Source organism: Aquarana catesbeiana, linkage group LG05, assembly GCF_042186555.1.
Source record: "Aquarana catesbeiana isolate 2022-GZ linkage group LG05, ASM4218655v1, whole genome shotgun sequence".
NCBI lineage: Eukaryota > Metazoa > Chordata > Amphibia > Anura > Ranidae > Aquarana > Aquarana catesbeiana.
The window spans coordinates 602,528,061-602,550,629 of NC_133328.1; the positions used below are offsets into that span (position 1 = coordinate 602,528,061).

Genomic DNA, 22,569 nt, shown 5'->3' on the forward strand with positions numbered 1-22,569 from the left:
CAAAATGCAGCATGGAATTTCTTTGTGGTGCACTGCAACTCACAGCCATTGCCCATTGGCAAGGTGCTTTGGGCTTCAATTCAGAATGAATTGCACCACGTCACATGAATGTGAATAGCAATAATTCAGTTTCTAATAAAAATAAGTAAGTATACAGGAATGCTTCAATATCTTTCAGATATGTCAAAATCTTTACTATGCACACCATACCTTTAGCTTTAAAACACAGCTTAAAAGATTGTTAAAGGTTTAATAACAATTTCTATTGCTGTTTTTTTGCCTCTGCCCATATCGTGAGGATAGCAGCCGGCAGTTATGAAAGGTGACGGGAGTTTGCGGTACAAGCAGGAACATGTTATGAGCGATGGACTCATCCTGCACACACCTCATTGGTGGCCACTTTGCATCATTCCAGCAGTTTGCTCAGTTGGCAAAAATGTGCAAGTTCCACCCTAGGGTTCAGCATGATGACTAGACAAAGGCTGAACTCCTGAAATAAATGTTAATGCCTCCATAATATCTTTTTAGTCTAATATAAATTATTTTAAGGATTTATGTGAAACTGTACTTCTTCCAGCACCCCATTTTAAAAAAAATTGCGTGGCAACAACTCATTCGAATTCCAGGCAGCCATCTCAGGGAGGGCAGCTTAACTCCTTATTAAAAAAAAAAACCATTATTGACTTATCACTATTTGTATTTGTTTACCAGTATTTTTTTTTTAAAAGACACTGTCACCTTTGCTATGAAGGGCACAGTGTTTCTGCAAAGATCCCCCCGTCACATATTTATTCATTTTGCCAGCACTCCCCCACCTCTCCTTACTCCTCAGTAGTTAGCAACCATACTTAAGGGTATAGGGAGAATTTGACCCCCTCACTCGTGCCAGTGTTCGAGGGCTTGCAGCCAATCAAAAGACAAGAGATTGAAACCATACTCAAATAGTCATTGTGGCTGTGAGTGTGGTTGCCACCATCCCTCTCACATAATGATTTTTTACGTTTCCTCTTTATGGGATTTTGAAGGCAACCAAGACATTATAAAGATAAAAGGCTTTACTTTATTTCTTTATACATAAAAGCTATTTCTTTTAAAAACGTGATATTCTTTTATAGTCCAAAAATGATGTTTACACAGAAAACCACACCTATCAGCAATACATGGAAAGAAATGCCTGATCACATGTTCAAATAAAAGTAGTATTCCCAGTATCTAGTTATAGATCACACAACCTGGAGAACTTGATTGTTGGTTCTATCCATGGACTGGGCATACTTGGATGTCCAGTTCATGGATAGAACCAACAATCAAGTTCTCCTGGTTGTGTGGTTTATAATTAGTTACAGGGAATACCACATTTATTTGAATCTATGATAGGCATTTCTTTCCATGTATTGCGCATATGTGTTTTTTTTTGTGTAAACATAATTTTGGGACCTCAAAAGAATATCATGTTTTTAAAAGGAATAGATTTTATGTATAAAGCAAAAATGTAAAGAGATTGAAATCATTGCGTCTGTTCCCAGCCAACATTAGGAAAGGAGCGCCAATGGAGTGCTGGCAAGGTAAGTATAAATGGGTAGGTGGGGGGCCCTCTTTCCCTCCACGAATAAGGTGGCAGTATCTATTGTTTCATGAAGGAGAATGTCCACTCATCAACCCGTTCCTGGCCAGACCCAGGGGTAGTGACATTTTCGTTCAAACCGTACTATGGGTATGGACCCCCCCACCCCAGGGGAACTATCCTACCCTCAACTTGCATGTACGGACACCTATAGGGTGACACATCCTGGTTTGGCCAGTATCTGTTGACAGCCCTCTCCGCACCTGCTTCAGGCCTTACACCAATGTATAGGTGGGTCCCAAGCTACATCACGTGGTGAAACCCTACAGCTGTGGCTGTTCAACAGGGCTATCCAGGTCATTTTTTTGTATTATGTAACCACCTGTCTTTACACTCCACCCCCTGATCCAAATCCATAACAACCCCTAAACTCCCGGGGCACACTTCACACAGGCCCTGTAGTTCCCTGTGTTTCAGATTAGGGCTCTGGAAATCAAGCTGAACGTCCAGGGCCCATAATACATGGGAGGCCTAAATCACCTGGCATATGTTCTCTGAGGGGGGTCCTCTCTAACCACCAGGAGAGTGACTCTTCTTCCTAATGATCATCAGCTCCTAGGCATTGGTATTGGCTATGCTTTATAAATTACACTGTTAGGTTTCTACATTCATTTTATCAGTCTAGCACAGTGTTTCTCAACTCCAGTCCTCAAGGCGCCCCAACAGGTCATGTTTTCAGGATTTCCTTCAGATGAAATGGCTGTTGTAATTACTAAGGCAGTGAAACTGATCAAATCACCTGTGCAAAATAATGGTAAGCCTGAAAACATGACCTGTTGGGGTGCTTTGAGGACTGTAGTTGAGAAACACTGGTCTAGCAGATATAATTTACCTTGCCATTATCTGACTATTAGCAGAAATGCATCAATCACACCCACGTTACATAGTTACATAGTAGGTGAGGTTGAAAAAAAAAGACACAAGTCCATCAAGTCCAACCTGTGTGTGTGCTCTTAGGTCAGTATTACATTGTATATTCCTGTATGTTCTGGTCATTCGGATGCCTATCTAATAGTTTTTTGAAATTACCGATGCTCCCTGCTAAAACCACTGCCTGTGGAAAAGAATTCCACATCCTTACCGCTCTTACTGTAAAGAACCCTCTATGCAGTTTAAGGCTAAATGGCTTCTCTTCTAATTTTAGTGAATGGCTGCGTGTCTTTTTAAATACCCTTTCGCAGAAAAATTGTATCCCTATTGTGGGGTCACCATGATGGTATTTGTACATTGAAATCATATCCCCTCTCAAGCGTTTCTTCTCCAGAGAGAATAATTTCAGTGCTCACAACCTTTCCTCATAACCAAGGTCCTCCAGTCCATTTATTATCTTTGTTGCCCTTCTCTGGACTCTCTCCAGTTCCAGCACACTTTACATGCTAATTGAAAAAAAAAGGAAAATTGGTTGCACAACATGGAAGGAAGAACTTCTGTAGAATAGTTACTTTATTGTCAAAGTGCAAGACGTAGACAGGACCTTACAGGAACATTGGTAGACCGGTTTCACACAGATAACTCGTGCTTGTTCACAAACACTTTACATGCTAACACTATAATACACACACTTGGAGGCTTTTCCCATTTTCAAGATGCTTTACATGGATATAAACGTTAGTTGCAAATGCATGGCACCTAACAGCAGGTACCATCCCAACAACATGGCTTAACTTATTTCCATATGCTGTATGTGGCAGAATTACAGTCCCGCAAGGTGGTAGATATAGTCCAGTTGTAAATTAACCAAGCGTCCATGAGAATGGTAGGAACTGTCTCAAGCTTACTTATTGTGAAGTTCCGCTGTTAGGTGTTTCTATTCTCTGTGCAAGTAATATTCAGATGTCAGTTCCCTAGTCTCCCAGTTCAGCTGTCCTTTTCCTCCTCTTTCTGCCCTTAGGCTGGATTCACACCTATGCAGTTTTAGCGCTTTTTGCATTTTGCAGATTTGCACTACAGTCCATTTAACATGGTTTCCTATGGAACACGTTCTGTAGCGCAAATCTGCAAAATGCAAAAAGCACTAAAAATGCATAGGTGTGAATCGAGCCTGACTGCCTGTGAAGTTCATCTTTCTGGGACAATATTTTTATTCAAAGAAATGAAAAAATAAGGCAATAATAATAATCCTGTGCAAGGGATGTAAACATTGAGCATAACCTAGTGCCACCTAGGATATACATGTATGCAAGTTTTCCGCGAGAGAAACTATCAAACCGTAACGACCCTTTAGTCGAAGCCAGGGGTCAACACAAGGTGTTTGAGCAGGATTGCTCAAGGATTCAGGTGTGGACAGTCCGTAAAATCGGGATAATGACATCGGAAGCCCTACTTACGGACAAAGAAAAATATAAAAAATAAAATGGGGGAAATTAATGGGAAAATACAGGAGGTGGGGGGGGGGGGGGGTATTAGAAAACAGAGGGAGAAGTAGGATTTAAAATGAGTAAACACAGTTGATTGAGAATAAATGGCTTCAGCCAAACACTAACCATGAGTGAAAGAAAAGTTTTTGTGTTATCATTCATATTCTCTAAAAAATGGCCAAGAAATCATAAATTCTGCCAGGGTATGTAAACTTATGAGTAGGGCTGGGCAATTTTCTAAAAAAAAAAAAACCACAGCGCCGGTCCTGAGGAGCTGCGGGCAGGAGTTTTCAGGCGAGGCCGCGGCTTCGGCCTAGTCAGCGGCGTCCGGCCTTGTGGACTAGGCCGAAGCTGCGGACTCACCTAAAAACTCCTGCCCGTGGCTCCTCAGGACCGGCGCAGTGTCGGCGTCGGTCCTAGGGAGCTGCAAGCAGGAGTTTTTAGGCGAGGCCGCAGCATCGGCCTAGTCAGCGGCGTCCGGCCTTGCGGACTAGGCCGAAGCCGTGGCCTCGCCTAAAAACTCCTGCCCGCAGCTCCTCAGGACTGGCGCAGTAAAAAAAAAAAAAAATCGATTTGCTTAAATTTTGAATCGATTTGACCTCTCAACTCGATTCAAGATTTTAATCGATTTTTTTTCCCTAGCCCTACTTATGAGCACAACTGTAAGGCAACCCTTTCTATTTCCACTGAACACTAATGTATGGGAGCACTTTTTCACAGCGCACCAATGTATGGGGATTGAAAATTATTCTGTCCTGGGTCTTAAATAAATACTGTAGGTACATCAAACTCGTTTTGTTTTTTTTATTATTATAAAGCATACAACTAACTTACTGATCACAGTAAAGGCTTGTTTCCACCTGCAACAATCTTCATTTTTTTTTTTTTTTTAATGACCGAATGGGGTTTTTGAATGGGAATACCATGCCACAAGCCTAACATTTGGCCTGCATGGCCCAATTAATCTGATTGGATTGTGTTTGGCGGTGATACTACCCCCAAGAAAGGGAGATGGGGTATAATGTTTGCCTCAGCCATGAAGCAAGGCAATGTAGTCGCAGCAAATGTACAACTTCATCTGACCGCTGTGTTATTTTAAAGTGGGCGGTTAGAGTTGATATAATCATGGCTCTATGGCCTGTTTTTATTGCCCCTAAACAAGCTCTGACTGCTAATTATTTTAAGCTGGGGTTCCCCGAAACCTGAAAATAATTTCAAGGGCACCTCTGATAAAAAGGTTTAGAAAGTCTAATATCAGATTACATGCAGCCTGCTCATTTTGTGTTGGTTTCACCTGCACCATTCTGCACGCTGCTTTATATGCTTTGTAGAATAGCTAGAAAAAAAATAAAAAATTAAAATTAAATTAATAATTAAAAACTATATTTCAAAGATGCTGATTAGAACTATATATTGAGACCGTCCCAACCCCTTTAATCAGGTGCTTGTGGTTTGAGATATGGAAGGCTGTTAGGTGTTGCCTGTGTACAAGTTATGGCAGGTTGCATCATTTTCTGTTCCTGAGATATGGGTGTGTATGAGAGAGCTGACATTCACAGCCCCACCTTATTACTGTATCTTTAAGACAAAACTGAAGTGTGATCAGTGTTCTGATAATATGTTTCACCTTGGGACTTTTCCACTTTTAAATATTTTTAGGATTTTGAAAGCAGCAATTTCAAGTTGTCATATGTAATTGTCAAAAGTAATATAAATCAGTGGCAATGACAGCATGCAAATCAATAATTGTTTAATGTTTTTTTTAGCCTGTAAGAACTGATCCCCATCAGTGCTTTCCATTGACTAAAACAAAATGCCTGAAGCCTGAATGCACATCTAAAAACGCTTCTAAAATGCTTGTATAAATGCCCAAAAACGCAAAAATAAAAAATATCCCTAGAACCGCCTGCATTTTGCTGAGGTGTGAATGCAGATTAAATGAGGGGAAATCTCTGTACTTTATATAACATCCAATGACTGACATTCCAAGTGCCCCTTTTAAAAGAAATCCTTTGACATGTGTAATAGACATTTTAGGCTCCATTCACACTAGCGCGTTTTTTGATGCATTTTGCAGAAATGCATGGGAATTTCTTAACATGGAACATGTTCACATCAATGCCTTTTTGTACCTCTGCGTTTTTGGAAAGCGTCAGGGCCTTTTTTTTAATGCAAAATGCAGCGTTTTGCATGTAATAGAATTCAATGGACCAGCATCAAAAACGCAAGTGCAGCGGTTTTACAGCGTTTTTGACACGTTTTGGGCATTTTTTTTTTTTAAACTATACAGTCTAAAAAAAAAAAAAAAACTGTAAAAAGAAAAACAAAAACGCAAAATGCGGCAAAAATGTGCCAAGCATTACAAAAAAAAAACACTGCAGAAACGCTCAAAAGCAACATGCATAGATGTGAATCGAGCCTGAGATCATATCTATTTATTTTTCAGGACCTCGCATACCACTTCATCACCTTCGTGTTCTACTTCGGAGCATTCGTCCTGCAAGCAGCTGTGTCGGCTTTAGCCAATCTAGAGAAAAATTCCAACAGCACCATTCTGAAGCTCAATAACCGCATGATTGGACTGAATGTAGCAGCAACAGTAAGTAAATGTGCAAAAGAGTATGCTAAGCCCCAAATGTAATATATTGCAGCTTACCAATTGTTAGATGTGGTGGTTGCATCAGTTTTCTTTTCTTTGGATTTTCGCCCTCTGTTTTCACCTGGTGATCTGGCCAGTAACACACCTCCTGTATTAGTGAGACACTGGAGGAATGAGCAGAGGTTAGTCAGAGGGGGGGGGGGTGCAGTTCAGTGAGTAAAATAAGTATTTGATTCCCTACCAACCAACAATAATTCTGGTTCCCACAGACTGGTTACAGTAGGTGCTCATGTGGTATACAGATTAGTTCTGTCAATTTTAAGAAGGTGCTGCTAACGACAACTCATTATGTGTATAAAAGACACCTGTCCACAGAATCTCTTCCATTCAAACCTCACCATCATGGACAAGACCAAAGTGCCGTCAAAGGATGTCAGGGACAAGATTGTAGACCTGCACAAGACTGGAATGGCTACAAGACCATCAACAAGAAGCTTGCTGAGAAGGAGACAACTGCTGGAGCGTTTATTCGCAAATGGAAGAAATACAAAATAACCATCAATCGCCCTCGGTCTGGAGCTCCATGCAAGATTTCGCCTCATAGAGTAAGGATGATCATAAGAAAAATGAGAGCTCAGCCTAGAACTTCATGGGAGGAGCTTGTGAATGATCTCAAAGCAGTCACCATACAACCCATTAGTAACACAATACACCACAATGGATTGAAATCCTGCAGCGTCTGCAAGGCCCCCTCCTCAAGAAGTCACATGTACAGGTCCGTCTGAAGTTTGCCAATGAACATCTAAATTATTCAGAGAAGGGTTGAGAGAAAGTGCTGTGGTCAGATGACACCAAATTTGAGCTCTTTGGCATTAACCCGACTCACCGTGTTTAGAGGAAGAAAAATGCTGACTATGACCCTAAGAACACCATCCCTATAGTCAAACATGGAGGTGGAAACATTATGCTTTGGGGCTGTTTCTCTGCCAAAGGTACAGGCCGACTTTGCCGCATTGAGGGGCCAATGGACGGGGCCATGTATTGTAAAATCTTGGATGAGAACTTCTTCTCTCAGCCAGAACACTGAAAATGGGTCTTCCAGCATGACAATGACCCAAAACATACCACCAAGGCAACAAAGGAGTGGCTCAAGAAGAAGCACATTAAGGTCATGGAGTGGCCTAGCCAGTCTTCAGACCTTAATCCTATAGAAAATTTATGGTGGGAGCTGAAACTTTGAGTTGCTAAGCGACAGCCAAGAAACCATAAGGATTTTGAGAAGATCTGTAAAAAAGTGTGGACCAAAATCCTTCCTGAGATGTGTGTAAACCTGGTAAACCAACTACAAGAAATGTCTTACCTCTGTGCTTGCCAACAAGGGTTTCTCCACCAAGTACTAAGTCATGTTTTGCTTGGGGATCAAATACTTATTTTACTCACTGTACTGCAACTGAATTTATAACATTTGTATCATGTGTTTTTTCGGGATTTTTGTTTGATATTCTATCTCTATCATTTAAAATACACCTATGATAAAAAAAAAATTATAGACCCTTAATTTCTTTGCAAGTGGGCAAACTTACAAAATCTGCAGGGGATCAAATAATTATTTTTCTCACTGTACCTGCTCTATGCAATGGTTTTGCATAGAGCAGCCTTGATCTGCCTCTTCTTGGGTCTCCCGCCAGTACTCCTGGCCCCTCCCTCCTTCCAAGTGCCCCCAGAGCAAGCAGCTTGCTATGGGGGCATCCAAGCAGGCTCGCTCCCGAGCTGCTGCTCTGCATGTACATTCACACGCAGGGCCGTTGCTCGGCCCCGCGCCCCTCTCTCTCCTCATTGGCTGTGATTGACTGATGAGGGTGGAGAGTTCCCGGAGAGCTGAGACTTTCGTGCATATCGCTAAATCAAGATGGGGCCCAGGTAAGTTTTAGGGGGCACTGGGGGGCTGCTGCAAAGAGTTTTTTTTACCTTCATGCATAGAATGCATGAAGGTAAAAAAACTTGAGCATTTACAACCGCTTTAAATGTATTAGCAGATTTAGAACCACTAACAAACTAAAGTTAAACTCCAGCTCACGTTTTTTTTTTTTTTTTCCCTTTTGGGATAGATGTTTAGCATGAATAAATAAAAGCTGATCGTTGTAAGCACCCTTGCCAGTGTAAAGTGCTTTGTCTCATCCAATGTTAACTCAATATTTTCTGCTGGAGAGCTTGTGCTGTGAGAAACAACAAATTTACTAGCTGGATTACTAGATGGAAGTAGAAGAAAAAATACTAAAAAAGAAAAAAAATACAGCTATCACATCTAAGAATTGGCAAACTGCAATATAATGTTTTCTTTTGGGTTTAATACTGCTTTAAAGAAACACTGTCACCAACTTAAAAATTTGAGGGTAAAAGTAAGGGTAATTTAAGTGTTTTACATACTTACTTCCAGTGTTTTTACTTTTTAGACATTTTTATTAACTTGCAATGTGCTTTTGAACTTGCTAGAAAATTTGACTAGTCAATTCCCTAGCAAAGCCTTCTCCCTCCTTGCCTGTCATAGCTCTCTACCTTTCTGGGAGTGTCTTATTACTGTCTCTGCTGGCCCAGCTATTAGGCACCTCTCTACATAACCTTTTATGTAGCTGTCAGGAAAGTAGAGATAGGGAATTCTACAGAGCATGGATATGCAATTAGCAAACCTCCCGCTGTTGCAAAACTACAAGTCCCATCATGCCTCTGCCTCTGAGTCTCATGCTTGTGGTTGTCAGTCTTGCTATGCCTCATGGGACTTGTAGTTCTGCAACAGCTGGAGGTCCGCTAATTGCATGTCCCTGCTATAGAGTGTCCCTTGAGTGACAGCTCTCATTCTGCTGGGGTTGGTGACATCACATCCAAGAAGGATGTGCAGCAGCAGTCTCAGGACTTTTGGATGTCTAAACTATTAGCAGGTTATTGAATCATGCGCTTGGAGGCTTTTTGTATACAGAGAATACTTTACTTTCATGGAGGATTAGCAATGCATGTCTTACAGGAAACAAGACAATACAAGTACAGGCACTTAACATTGACAGAACATCCTGTTATTACTTTACCATAGAACAACACACTATCATACCACAGTGCCACCTGCTGGATAGAAATGTTTAATGCATGTATATATAATTCACATTATAGAAAGCTACTTGCTGTTGCTTCCTTCAACATACACAAGGGAGGTTTTGCAGGTAAACTGCATGCACAAAATATGTTAAGTGCACATATAATCTTATGGGAATTTTTTTCTTGAAATAAATTATCTGGCGACAAGGTATTTTTAGGTAGACCTGAAATCAAAAGTCAAACTTTTGCTGCCCTATAGGGAACATCTATAAATGTTAATTGTGTCTAAGCAGTACTCAAAAAAAGATTTACTGTACCTTGCCCTAATTTCCTCTTGATAAGTAGCAGTGCCATGAGCCTCATAGTTGCAATTCACTCTTTTGGAACTAACCACTTTAAGACCAGGCCTTTTCTGGAACTTTTTGTTTACAAGTTTAAATTTGTATTTTTTTTTTTTTTTTTTTTATTAGGTGTGCCTATACTGAGATTGATACGTGACAGGGAGCCATGGGTTTTGAAGAAGCATGAAAAGTGCTTCGTGCCCGGGGTTACGTATGCGCCATATGTTTGTCCAGCCCACCTCCGCCAGTAGGCGACTTTAAGCAGTACCTCTGCCGCCCCTGGGGGGGGGACAGGAGGGTGTCTATCCAATCTGGGGTCTAGATAGCAATTGAAATCTCCCATAATCAGCACCGGAACATCAGGCTTACTTGCCAGGTACATCAGCAGCAACTGTAACACATCCCATGAAAACGGGGGTGGGATACATATGAAAGCCAACAGCAATGTTAAGGTATACAGTTTACACTAAATAAATACATATCTACCAGAAGTGTCCACCATCGAGTCAAGCTCTCGTTATACCAGCGCTTTGTGTATCAGTACACTCACCCCGCGGGAGTAAGCGGAGTGGGTGGAGTGATATGACTTGCCAACTCAGGCGTATTGCAGACACCCCACATTGTCCTTCAGAAGATGAGTCTCCTGCAGGCCAATGATGGCGGGGTGAAACTTGCGCAAACAAGAGGAGATCATGGTCCGTTTCAGGCAGGGCAGCTGCTACCACTAGGCAAACTAGGCAGCTGGCTAGGGCGCCCTGCTGCCTAGGGTGCCCGGCCACTGGTGTTCCTACTCTCTTCTCTCTGTAGCAAGCAGCTAAGTCTCAGCATCAGCAGGCAGCCACCGCTCCGTTCACACATAGTGTCAGAGGCACAGCGCCTGATGGAGGACTGTGTCTGTGTCCAGACTCCCGAATCAACGGAAGCAAGCAAACATTCACTGATGGGTGCTGGTGAGGCTGCATTTGATGGGTGCTGGTAGGTTGCATTAATGGGCGCTGGTGAGGCTGCAATTGATGGGCGCTGGTGAGGCTGCATTTGATGGGCGCTGGTGAGGCTGCATTTGATGGGCGCTTCATTAGAAAGGTGGGTGGGCAGGGCAAAAAGGGTGAAGTCAGGGGTGGAGCCGGGGGGGGGGGCAGCAAAATTAGGTTTCGCCTAGGGTGTCAAAAATCCTTGCGCCAGCCCTGGTTTCAAGGGGTCATTCGCTCCTCGAACATTCCATGATACTATGGGTGTGGACAACATTGTATTCAGTTAAAAACATATTGAAATGGGGGCCCTTTGTGGACTAGCTGTCCCCTAGAGATCAAACTGGCCTGGACTGTACGATGGCCCGGGTGTATCAGCATACATTGCAGCAAAAAGCACTTGCCCTGCAGGGGGGCTGCACATTGGAAATACAGTGTTTGTAAAAGGCAGTCAGTCTCACGCAACTGCACGGCATAGTAGTAGAAAACAAAAGACAAACTGAGATAGAGAAAGCCCCTGGATCTAGCCATGATTAAACGCACATAGCTAAAACCTCCCAGGGGCTGTAGGGTATAAGATCCAGTCTGTCTGCTCATGCCAACTGAGCACTGAAACATTAGCCATGTAGCCCATGACCTCACGTGACTCACAAGCACCCGACACGGTAGCATCACCCGTGTGGGCCGCTGCTAGTAGTGGAATCAACAGAAAGTGAAAAGATAAAGAATTTTTTGGGTAGTCACTTGCTGTGTAAATTGCAGTTCGGCAACAAAGTCAGGAATGAGGAGAGATGGAAGAACAAGTGCTTGCATTGCCTATCCTTGTATCCCTGAGAAGCCATATAAGAACAACGGAGCAAGGGTTCCCCCAGCCTCATGCACACTGCACATTTTGACATCTCTCCTAGAAGCCTTTACTCCTGGCAGCAGCTTTGTGGTAGAAAAAAAAAAAAACAATTGGTGCTTGTAAACGCTTTCGACGCGTTTACAAGCCTCAATCACTATAATTCTGACCATTGAAATGGATGACCACTCAAGCGCTAAAACACATCTAACACGCGTTCACAGGCGTCAAGTGTTTTTTCTGCCAAAACACTGTTGCAGCTAGACGTGCTGGCAGTAGATTTTTTTTTTCTGCCTCTAAATGCCCCTGCCTCCAAACTTCTATGCGTGCATGGACATATAGGCTACAATGCAGGGGCATTTAGAGGTGGAAAAAAAATGCCAGATGCCCCTAACAACTACATTAAAAACGTCCAATGTGCATGAGCCCTACGTCTTTTGTCAAGAAGCTGTTGAGAGATCTTATCACCACTTGAATGGTCAGATTGTCACTTGTAGATGCCTGTCTCCTTGGAGTAAGGTTCTTATGAGCCCTTCAGACAAATACCTGAGGACAGCAAACACAAGAAACGCCTTCACTTGAGAAGGGTCAATAAATACTTTTACACTTATAATTTTGACTTTCCTTATTTAAACATCTGTCACCTTCTAAATGCTTTTCAAGTCATTCATTACATTTTGTTAAATATTTTCACAAAATTCCTGTTTTAAAAATCTCTTCTTTTCATAGAAACTGTTGGCCTAATGTTTAAAGAGAACTTAGCACTAACTTAAAAAACTGCAGGTAAAAGTACAAAAAGTCATTTTTTTTGTTTAAAGGCTAAGTTCACCTTATTTAGAGTGGAACATGTAACATGTTCCAGCTCCTGCCCCCTCTGTCCTCGATATCCCCCCACCCCCATGACAGCAGGCAGGGGATCTTCTCCCGACACCCGCTGTCACTTTTTGAAAACAGTGCGCCCACACAGCCCTGCCATTCATTCAGGCATTCGTGAATAGATAAGTTACAAGTACCGTCTTGGACCACAGCAGACGGACTTGTAGTTTCAATGGGCTGCGGTAATGAGTGCTCCGAGTCCACTATAGTCCACAATACTTTCAAACAGAAAGCCCATGCAGAAATACAGGCTAAAAGCAATAATGAATGCACATTTTGGTTTTCTGCAAAAACGTGCATTTAGAATTGTTTCCTGTAAGTGTGAACTTCCTTCCTTCCTTTAAATGCTTACTCACAGAGGTCTTCCCATCCATCGAACACCACCGATGGCTCAGTTCTCACAACTCCCCGAGGCAGAGAGCTGTAGACTGTCAGTCAGCAGCTCTCCGCTCTGCCCCACCCCCCCATGCGTGTGCGTGCTCACTGGAGCGCTGTGCTGTGGAGGGGCAGGGTGCGGCCGTCTCAGCCTCGCAGCGGCTCGCTGAGAGGCTGAGATGGGTATCAGTCCAGGCACCTGCCGCATCCAGACTTTATTGTCGGGATGACACACTGCCTGGACTGATTCCTGTGACGTCAGCAGAGAGTGGACCTCAGCCTGCTCTCTGCTGACAATGGGTCAGAGGAGTGCAAAATGAATTGCAGTCCTGTGACCCATAGGATAAGTACAGCCAAATGAGCTCAGGCTGGACATCACCTTTAAGTACCTGTGGAAAGAGGAGAGAAGGGGAATACTATAGAGTAGCCTCTCTCAACCAGTGTTCAGTGGAACCCTAAATGTTTCTCCAGAGGTTGCTGGAAGTTCCTTGAGCAATGAGGAATATGTCTCTGAGATAAATAACCACTGACAACAATGAACCTTCAAGCTATCTGTTAATGGGGGATTTTTCCCAATGACCACAAATGTAAGGAGCAGTGATCATCACACTGGCTGTCAAGCCATCACATGTGCAGCAACATGGCAATTGCAGATGAAACAGAGGCTAAGATGGCAGCTTCCTTGGCTGTAAAGTATAGCAGGGTTTAATTCCACTTTAACCACTTGCAGAACGCCCACCGCCTTTGTACTGCGGCAGGGTGGCCCTGCTGCCCTGCATCACGTACATGTACATGATGCAGCATTTTCAGGTAGGGTGTGCGTACGCCCACTACGCCTGTCCGCCTGGGCTTATCAGATTCCGATAAGCCCCCCACTTGCAGCCCCTGACAATCACAGCCCAGGGTTGTCGGCAAGAGGCCCTTGTCCCCATCAACATGCACCCACCCCCCATGTTGAGAGCATGTAACTTGGTATAGTTCAGGAGGGGGGGGGGGGTTGGGGGGCGCTCGCTGGCCCCTCCCTTCCTGATCTGCCAGGCTGCATGCTCGGATAAGGGTCTGGTATGGATTTGGGGGGGGGGGGGGGCACGTCGTTTTTTAAAAAACATTTTTCTAATGCCGGTAATGGTATTGTATTGCCGGAAATTTAAATGTAATTTCATGCATTTTTTTCTTTAGAAATGTCATTTTTTTAATGTGGGCAATTTCTGGCATTCTTTATCTTTAACATTCATCTGTCAGTGGGGAAGCCCACGGACAGATGACTCATGGTTGTTAAGGACTCGGGTGGCCGGCTTCCCGGCCCACTGCTTTAACAACCAGCTATTTCTTCATATAGAATTTGAATCAGTCGATCCAAAAGTTGGAATTTGTTATACAATTAATAAATTAAACAAATTTTAACAAAAACAAAACAAATTCTGAAACCAAACTAAACTAATTCCATAACGAATTGAAATTAGTAAAATTAGTAACATAACACATCTATCCAAAACAAAACTAAAACACATTTTTCCGTTAAGCACATAAGTCTTGTTTTTTTTTTTTTTGTTTAAACATAACAAACATGTTATACTTACCTGCTCTGTGCAGTAGTTTTGCATAGAGAATCCCAGATCCTCTTCTTCTCGGGTCCCCAGCTGATGCTCTTGGCCCCTCCCTCCTGTCAAGTGCCCCCACAGCAAGCAGCTTGCTATGGGGTCACCTGAGCTGAGCAGCTGCTCTGTGTCCATTCAGACACGGAGCTGTGGCTGGGCCCCACCCCACTCTCTCCTGATTGGCTCACTGACTTTGATTGACAGCAGCGGGAGCCAATGGCACCCACTGCTGTGTCTCAGCCAATCAGGAGGGCCAATCCTGGACAGCCGAGGCTCTCGTACAACATTGCTGGATCGAGATGGGGCTCAGGTAAGTATCAAAGGGGGAGCTGCACACAGAAGGTTTTTTTATCTTAATACATAGAATGCATTAAGATAAAAAAAAAACTTCTGCCTTTTAGAACCACTTTAACCATTTAAAAGTCCTAGATGTTAACCCCTTCCCAGACAATGTCATTAGTATAGTGACAGTGTATAGTATTGTCACTGACCACTGTATTAGAGTCACTAGTGATGTCAGTGTACCCATCCAGTGTCAGTGTCAAATTTCCCGCTGCACACTTTCCCACTATAAGTTGCTGATCACCGCCTTTAGTAGTATAAAAAAAACAATTCCAGTATATATACACGATAGTTTGTAGACGCTATAACTTACACGCAAACCAAATAATATATACTTATTGGGATTTTTTACCAAAACAGAATACATTCTTGCCTAAATTTATGAACAAATTTTATTTTTCTATTGGATCTGATTTATAGCAGAAAAATAGTGTTTTTTTTTTTTTTCAAAAATGTTGGTCTTTTTTTATTTATATAATAAAAAATAAAACAGTGGTGATCAAATACCACCAAAAGAAAGCTCTATTTGTGTGCAAAAATTATATAAATTTCATTTTCGTACACTGTTGCATGCCCGAACAATTGCCAGTTAAAAGTAGCGCAGTGTTAAATAGCAAAAAATGCCCTGGTCAAGAAGGGGGTAAAACCTTCCGGAGCTTAAAGAGGTTGTAAACCGATTTAAAAACAAAAAACAAAAAAAAAAACAGAAAAAAAACCTGTAAGACAAAGGCGTGCATACTAGCGCATTATGAAATACTTGCCTTAGAACAAAGCCCTGCAGCGATGCCCGCACACCGCTGAGATGGCTAACATCATCTTCCCTGGGGTTTCTTCCGGGTTTGCGGGCTCCGCGATGACATCACTCCTGCACATGCGAGCGGAAGCCTCCGGTCACAGCACAGGGCCCTGATGAAACGGCATGAGCGTTCCTTCAGAGCGCATGCGCTGATTATGTCAGCGGCATATATAGTAAATATCACCTAAACGGTGCAAGTTTAGGAGATATTTACAATACCTACAGGTACGCCTTAATATAGGTTTACCTGTAGGTACAATTAAACAAAAAGACTTTATTTCCTCTTTAAGTGGTTAATAAAAAAAAAAAATTAAAAAAAAACCCACTAAGCAGTCACACAGAACACCTGTAGATCCCCATGAGAGTAACAGCCCTCATACAGGGCATGGATGCATACACCTTGTGAACGAGGCCGTTGAAAGCTTTCAAAACACGTTTTTTTTTTCCTCAGGCATTACAATGAGGAAGAAACCTAATAGGCTTCTAAAGCTTGTATTTTTACCAGGAAAAGGTATCACTTACTTTCCATACTTTCCGCATTACTCCATGGCTAATAGTGTACAAGACTACTCTTGGTTCAACTAAGAACAAAAGGTTGCATCTATTTATACACATACTGACATTTTCCCTTTTTCTGTGTTCACAGATTTTTGCCTTTGCAGTCACAGTTTGCTATGGTTGTAGCACGGTGCTGGGATTCAGAAGGTGGAGGGGGCAGTAACCTGGAATAAGCTAAACCAGATGGACCTGTTGGAAACTGATACAAGTCAACGAATGAAAAAAAGCAAGAGAGCACTATCACCTGATAAACTGAAAGACAATGGTCTGGGTTCCAGAATGACCCGCAGAAGGAGCCTGACCTCAGTGCCGAGACATTACAAGCTGAATGGACTGGTTCCTAGCTGGTTCTGTGGCCAACGTGTGAAAAGTGTAGGGAGAGGAAAACAGAGGTGTCGCACATAAACTGTCAGCATTCCAAGTGCCGTTTTCCTATGGATAACACTTTCTTGTTTCCTTCCTTCCAGTTTTCATATACGAAGCCCCGTGTTCCCAAAGTGAATAATACAAAAAATACAAATAGAAACGGAAATGTAATGGCTATGTATTTTAATTTAAAAAAATTGCATATGGACTTTTTTTTTTAGCTGAAAGTGCTATTCATGTATGTATTTGGGGAATTTTTATGTTAAACAATAATCTTTAAAATAAAAACAAAAATAAAGCCCTTTGACTAAATGATTAACTTTTGCTACTATGGTCTTCACAAAAGGAAACCTGTATATACATTTTTTTTCCTATAAATAAATGTACTTCATTCCATCTGATAACGTATTCTCCATAGTGGGGCTCCATCAGGTATAACTGGACGGGCCTCCTACACCTCAGTATTGGCTAGTGAGGCCACCCATCAAAGTGATGGACCACTGGTGGGAGGCACGAGTGAGCACAGCAGAGCTGTTGACCACAGAGGCCCCTCATTATTCCATATCAGAGCTAGTGATTAGTGGAAAAAACTGGAATATCAGGGAAATCTGTGATTTTTTTTGTTTTTATCATCTTTAATATTTGCATACGGAATTGTCTAATTAACAGAGAATCATACAATTGATAAATGACAATTGTCTGGCTTCACAGCATTCTTGATCCTCTGTAGATCAGGCATGCAAATATTCAGGCGAGTCAAAAAGTGATGACTCGGTGATTCTCCTGATACATTCCTCCTTAATCAGAGCTCCCCAGTATCTGGAGTTTGGGGGCACTTTAGATTAAAAAAATCCAATGGGAAAGCACCTGGAGGTCCCTGCTTCCCCGTTTAATATGTTTTGGTTTTCTACTCCTGGCCACAGGTCCTTTTTAAGGCCAAGATAACCACAAGGCAAAGGACTACCTGAAAGACAAGAGCAGGGAGAAGTTCACCCTAGGGTAGTAGGTCCAAACTTGTGATTTGACCAACAAACCTGCAAAGGGGGTGATGTACCCCTATCCTTTTTCTCAGCAAGGTCAAGGATTGACCCTGTCACACACAAATTTTACAATATCTCTGAAAATCCTTGTAAGTATAAATGGCTACTTTAGATGTGCCTGTTGTTGCCTTCTAGATTAGTTCTAAATAATCTAATCCTCACCTCGGCCATGCATGGCATTGGACCTTCCAGTCTGGGTGGGTTAAATTGTAACTGCACACATATACTTATCTCCATCGCCAAAAAGCCACATTTCCAGTCGTATACTCAGCTGTCCCCTATCCAATGAGAAATCATTGACTAGATTGAAGAGCCACTTGTCAAAAATGTATTGCTGGGCCTGCACCAGTGCTTAGCACTCTTATTATTCCTCTGGAGAGTTTTCCCTCTCGCCTCTTTCCTTTTCTTGCCCATGCATTTGACCCTCTCTCTCCCCTTCCCCCTTCTCCTCCCCCTCTGGTAGAGGAATGATTGGGTCTGTTGGCAGGGAGCAGGAAGTTTGATGGGGTGTGATCTGTTCCCTCCTTTTCTCCCCTCCCCCCCTTTTTGTCTGAGGTTTTGTTATCCAATCAATCCCATTGGATTATTAATTTGTTTTTAACTCCTGCTGCTGATTTTAGGCCTGTTATACTGAAGCTTCTATTGTTGATTTCCAAGCGTATATTTTCTGTAATGTAATCAGTTAGACACTCGGCGAGGCCAACCTTTTTCGTGTTCGCTTTTCTTATGCACCTGGATGCATTAGGCTGGTCACTGTCCTTAAAGTATCCCTCTACATGTATGTACCTGTTGTTAATCCTTCCTTTCCTGTTTTTTCTTTTTTTTTTTTTGTATTTGGAAAACTTTTTAATAAACATATTATCGAAAAAAATTGGGACATGGTTGGTGCAGTTACACTCTAAAGTAAATATAAAACCAAATCAGTGTCTAGTTTTAGGTAGATAGGTCATGATTAAAATCTTTGTAAGGTTTCTTTTCTGTGCCATTGTGGAGGCTTCACTTTCTGTCCCAAGGAACGCAACAGGAAGTGAGCAGAAATCTCTCCAAAGTGTGCGGAACACCACTGGAAGGTTTTCTCTTTAGTTCTGACTTCCACTATATGAAGGGATGCACATGTAGACAAGTGCTTTGCAATGTTATGTTTGTTCTTCATCAAGAAATGTTTCTCTTGGGAAGCCTTTCTTACATAAGCTCCTACACAATGGTGTAACAAAAGCCATAGCAGTGCATGCTGCTCATTTGGGACCTGGGGTAGTCGTTATGGAGGCTGTTAAGGAAACTAAACTGTGATGTTTCCAGTATAGAAGGTTGGAAACCAGAATTCAGGACCATCACTAATCACAGATCACCCTGTGTAGTAAGAAGCAATCTGTCTTAGCAGTATTATTACTAGAAATTATTTCCCTCCAAGCGTCTTCTACAGACTGAAAGCAACCCTTTGTGTCTATGTCTAATGCAGTGCAAAATACCAGTGTTTCCCCTCAACTAAAAATCTTATAGGACAGCTAAGATTCGTGGCTGTAAAATAAAATGTTTAAAGGGAGTTTAAAGACATTTGTATTAGGGTTTTACAGTAAGGCCTCATGCACATGGTCGTAAAGATCCATACTCACTTGCAAAAGGCCATCTTCAGCCTCCCAGGATGCACAGATGTTCCATGCAGGGGTGTGAAAGCAGCCTGTCTGAAATCAATGACAGTCTGCTGACTGCACAAACCTACCTTAAAGTGGATGTAAACCCCAATTTGTATTTATTTTTTTTTTTTATGTCATAATGTAGAGTATAAGATTTCCTATCATTTGAGCCCAGTCTTGCCACACAGAGTTAATCCAGCTCTGAGCAATCCTCTTATTGTTCAGTGAGATAAATCTTGACAAACAGAGAAAAACTTTGTCAAATCCTCCCCCTTGCTGTGAGTGACAGGTGATTTACATATCTCGTGCACTAGCCTAATGCCCTGTACACACGGTCGGACATGGATCGGACATTCTGACAACAAAATCCATGGATTTTTTCCGACGGATGTTGGCTCAAACTTGTCTTGCATACACACGGTCACACAAACTTGTCGGAAAATCTGTTAGCTCTGAATGCGGTGACGTAAAACACGTACATCGGGACTATAAACAGGGCAGTAGCCAATAGCTTTCGTCTCTTAATTTATTCTGAGCATGCATGCCACCTTGTACGTCGGATTTGTGTACACACGATCGGAATTTCTGACAACGTTTTTTGTTGTCGGAAAATTTTATAGCACGCTCTCAAACTTTGTGTGTCGGAAATTCCGATGGAAAATGTGTGATGGAGCCCACACATGGTCGGAATTTCCGACAACAAGGTCCTATCACACATTTTCCGTCGGAAAATCCGACCGTGTGTACAGGGCATAAGACATGCATTATTTTTTAATTCCCACCCCCACTCCTTTCTTCAGCAGCTCTGCAAGGATTGGCTGTATCACACCTCAGCATGATTTGGCATGCTGAAGTCATGTGGTTACTTTCCTGTCTTTTCACTGGATGTTAGAGATCATAGCAGAAGGTCAGTGTTAGAAATACACAGGAGAAAATGCATATTGACAAGGGGAGTGTAGAGGTGGGCGGGGAGTCTACTGACATCACGACTCCACCCACCGAGCTCCAGACAACAAACCCACCCAGAGAATATGCAGTTTTTCGGCTCTCATAACAGACAGAGGGGAGACATTTGACAGGTAAAGATACATGCAGGAGGCATGTATATCCTTATAGATAACCCCTATGGCAGTAGTTTAGAAAGGATGACATTGAGTTTACATCCACTTTAAGGTTGGTATGCATGGACTGAAAATCGAATTTCATTTTGAGTCAACCGCTGTCTGTTCAACAGAAGCCGGTCTAAGACCAGCTTCTGTCAAATGGATCCGATGGACAACATTAATCAGTGCTTGCAGCCAATGGCTGCAGCATTGATCTGTGTATTCTGCCAGGGGAGAGTTCCCTGCATTCACTGTCAGAATACAATAGAGCGGGGGAGAGATCCCTGCATTCACATCACTTGTTTATGTGAGGATCTGTTAGTTTTTTTTTCCATTTTTAGACTTTTAGAGTTAAGGAGGAGCATCAGGGAATTGTAAAGAATATCTAAAATCCAAACTCTTTGATCGTTTTGGATGTAGTACAGAATGGTTCCGAGGGGTATATAGGACAGGAAGTTTAAATAAATATTCCAAATAGTACAAGGAAAACAAAAAAAAAGATTTAGGAAAGAAGTGTCACACTTATATCTGGAAGTCCAAATATGTTATTTGGGTTTTAAGGACCGATTCCCACTTAGAGAGGAACCCGGGAATATACCCCATCTCCGTTCGGATCAGAGAGGCATAAATCAACGAGAGACAATGACGGATCAGCTCTTGCCTATGACATATGTGCTCTAGTTCTGTAAGCTGGCATAGAGTGCCCAAAGAGCGCAGGCACCTATGGAGGAAATTGCGCAACTGAAGACTAATCCAGAAATCCAGAGGGGTGTCTGCAGCCGTCACGCAAGCAGAAGAGGAAGGCTGGCCATCCGGCCCCAAATAATCGCATAGATGAAGACGGCCATTTGAAGCCAGTCGCTGACAATGAGGGTTCTGGTGATCCGGTACAAATTCTGGATTGCCCGGTATAGGCACCATGGGGAAAGGTATTGATGTTACAGAAGAATGTCTGAAAGCATCCCTTGCAACCATCAGCATGCTGCCAAGGGTGGGGTGGTCCCTAAGGGCTTTCGGCAGGAGCGAGGTGATCCAAGGCCAACTCTTCACTGTGTCATTAGAATCCTCCAATTCCATGGCCACCCACTGTTTAGCTTCAGCATGGCAGTGCCAGTCCACTATCCTGGTAAGATATGCCGCTCTGTAATATGCCCGCAAGTCTGGGAGACCAACTCCTCCCCGAGGCTTCGGGAGATGGACCAAATATGTTATTTAATTAAAGTGTATCCGAAAGAAACAAACCGACATGCTTTGGGGTTGCTCATTTGACCAGAGACAAAGATCAAACAGAAAATTCCATGGGACTGTGAACCTTGTATGATGGAGTCTTTGCATTGGTATCCTGTTGCAAATATCAGAAGCTGCATGTTTAGTGAAGTCTCCCTGAGAACTACTGCTTGAACACCCTATAGGGCCAATATTGGTATGAGGCACTTGTTGAAAAAATATTCTGCCTAACCAAACCAATAATTGATTTTGCTTCCCTGGCAAGAAGACCAACATTAACTGACTGTAAGTGGTTCTCTGCCCCACGAAACGTTTCTTTGCAAGATGTAACAAGAAAAGACTTTTGGTTTCCCCTTGTCAGGCAATGTAGGCTACTACTTGTTGTCAACCTTACTCAGGCCCCCTTGAAGATCCTGAAAGGCTTGCAATGCTGGAAAAGGCTTCCTCATTCAAGATACTTGGGGAGTCTGCGCTTCACCTCGATCCAATAGCCTTGCACTTGTTTCTTCAGATTGTGGACTCCCCAGCCCCAGAGACTGGCATCTGGCTTCAGAATCATCCTATCTCCTGGGCTGAGAGGCATGCCTCCAAAAGAAGCACAGTGACAATGTCCAAAATTCCAGTTCTTGTTGAATTTGTATAGGCACAAAGATTTTCTGATCCATAGACAGCCCAGCTCAAAGAGAAGGCAAATAGAAACGCCCTCACGTGCCACCTGGCCCAAGGTACCACCACTGCCAACAAGATCTTCAAAAAGATTCCTGGGGCTGTGCCAATTCTGTAAAAGGCAGACACCTGAACTGGAAGTGACATCTGGCCACTCCAAATCTCACA

At 42.6% G+C, this 22,569-nt stretch overlaps 1 protein-coding gene across 1 annotated transcript in view; it reads left to right on the forward strand.

The window, feature by feature from the left end:
• The window catches only part of MAL2 (mal, T cell differentiation protein 2), an 83,796-nt gene extending 66,767 nt beyond the window's left edge, over positions 1–17,029 (forward strand). The window contains exons 3-4 of the mRNA XM_073632197.1: positions 6,428–6,580; positions 16,454–17,029. Coding sequence (XP_073488298.1) covers positions 6,428–6,580; positions 16,454–16,528 — 228 coding nt within the window. The 3' untranslated portion in view covers positions 16,529–17,029. The remainder of the gene's footprint in view (positions 1–6,427; positions 6,581–16,453) is intronic.
• Positions 17,030–22,569: the final 5,540 nt, after the last annotated feature.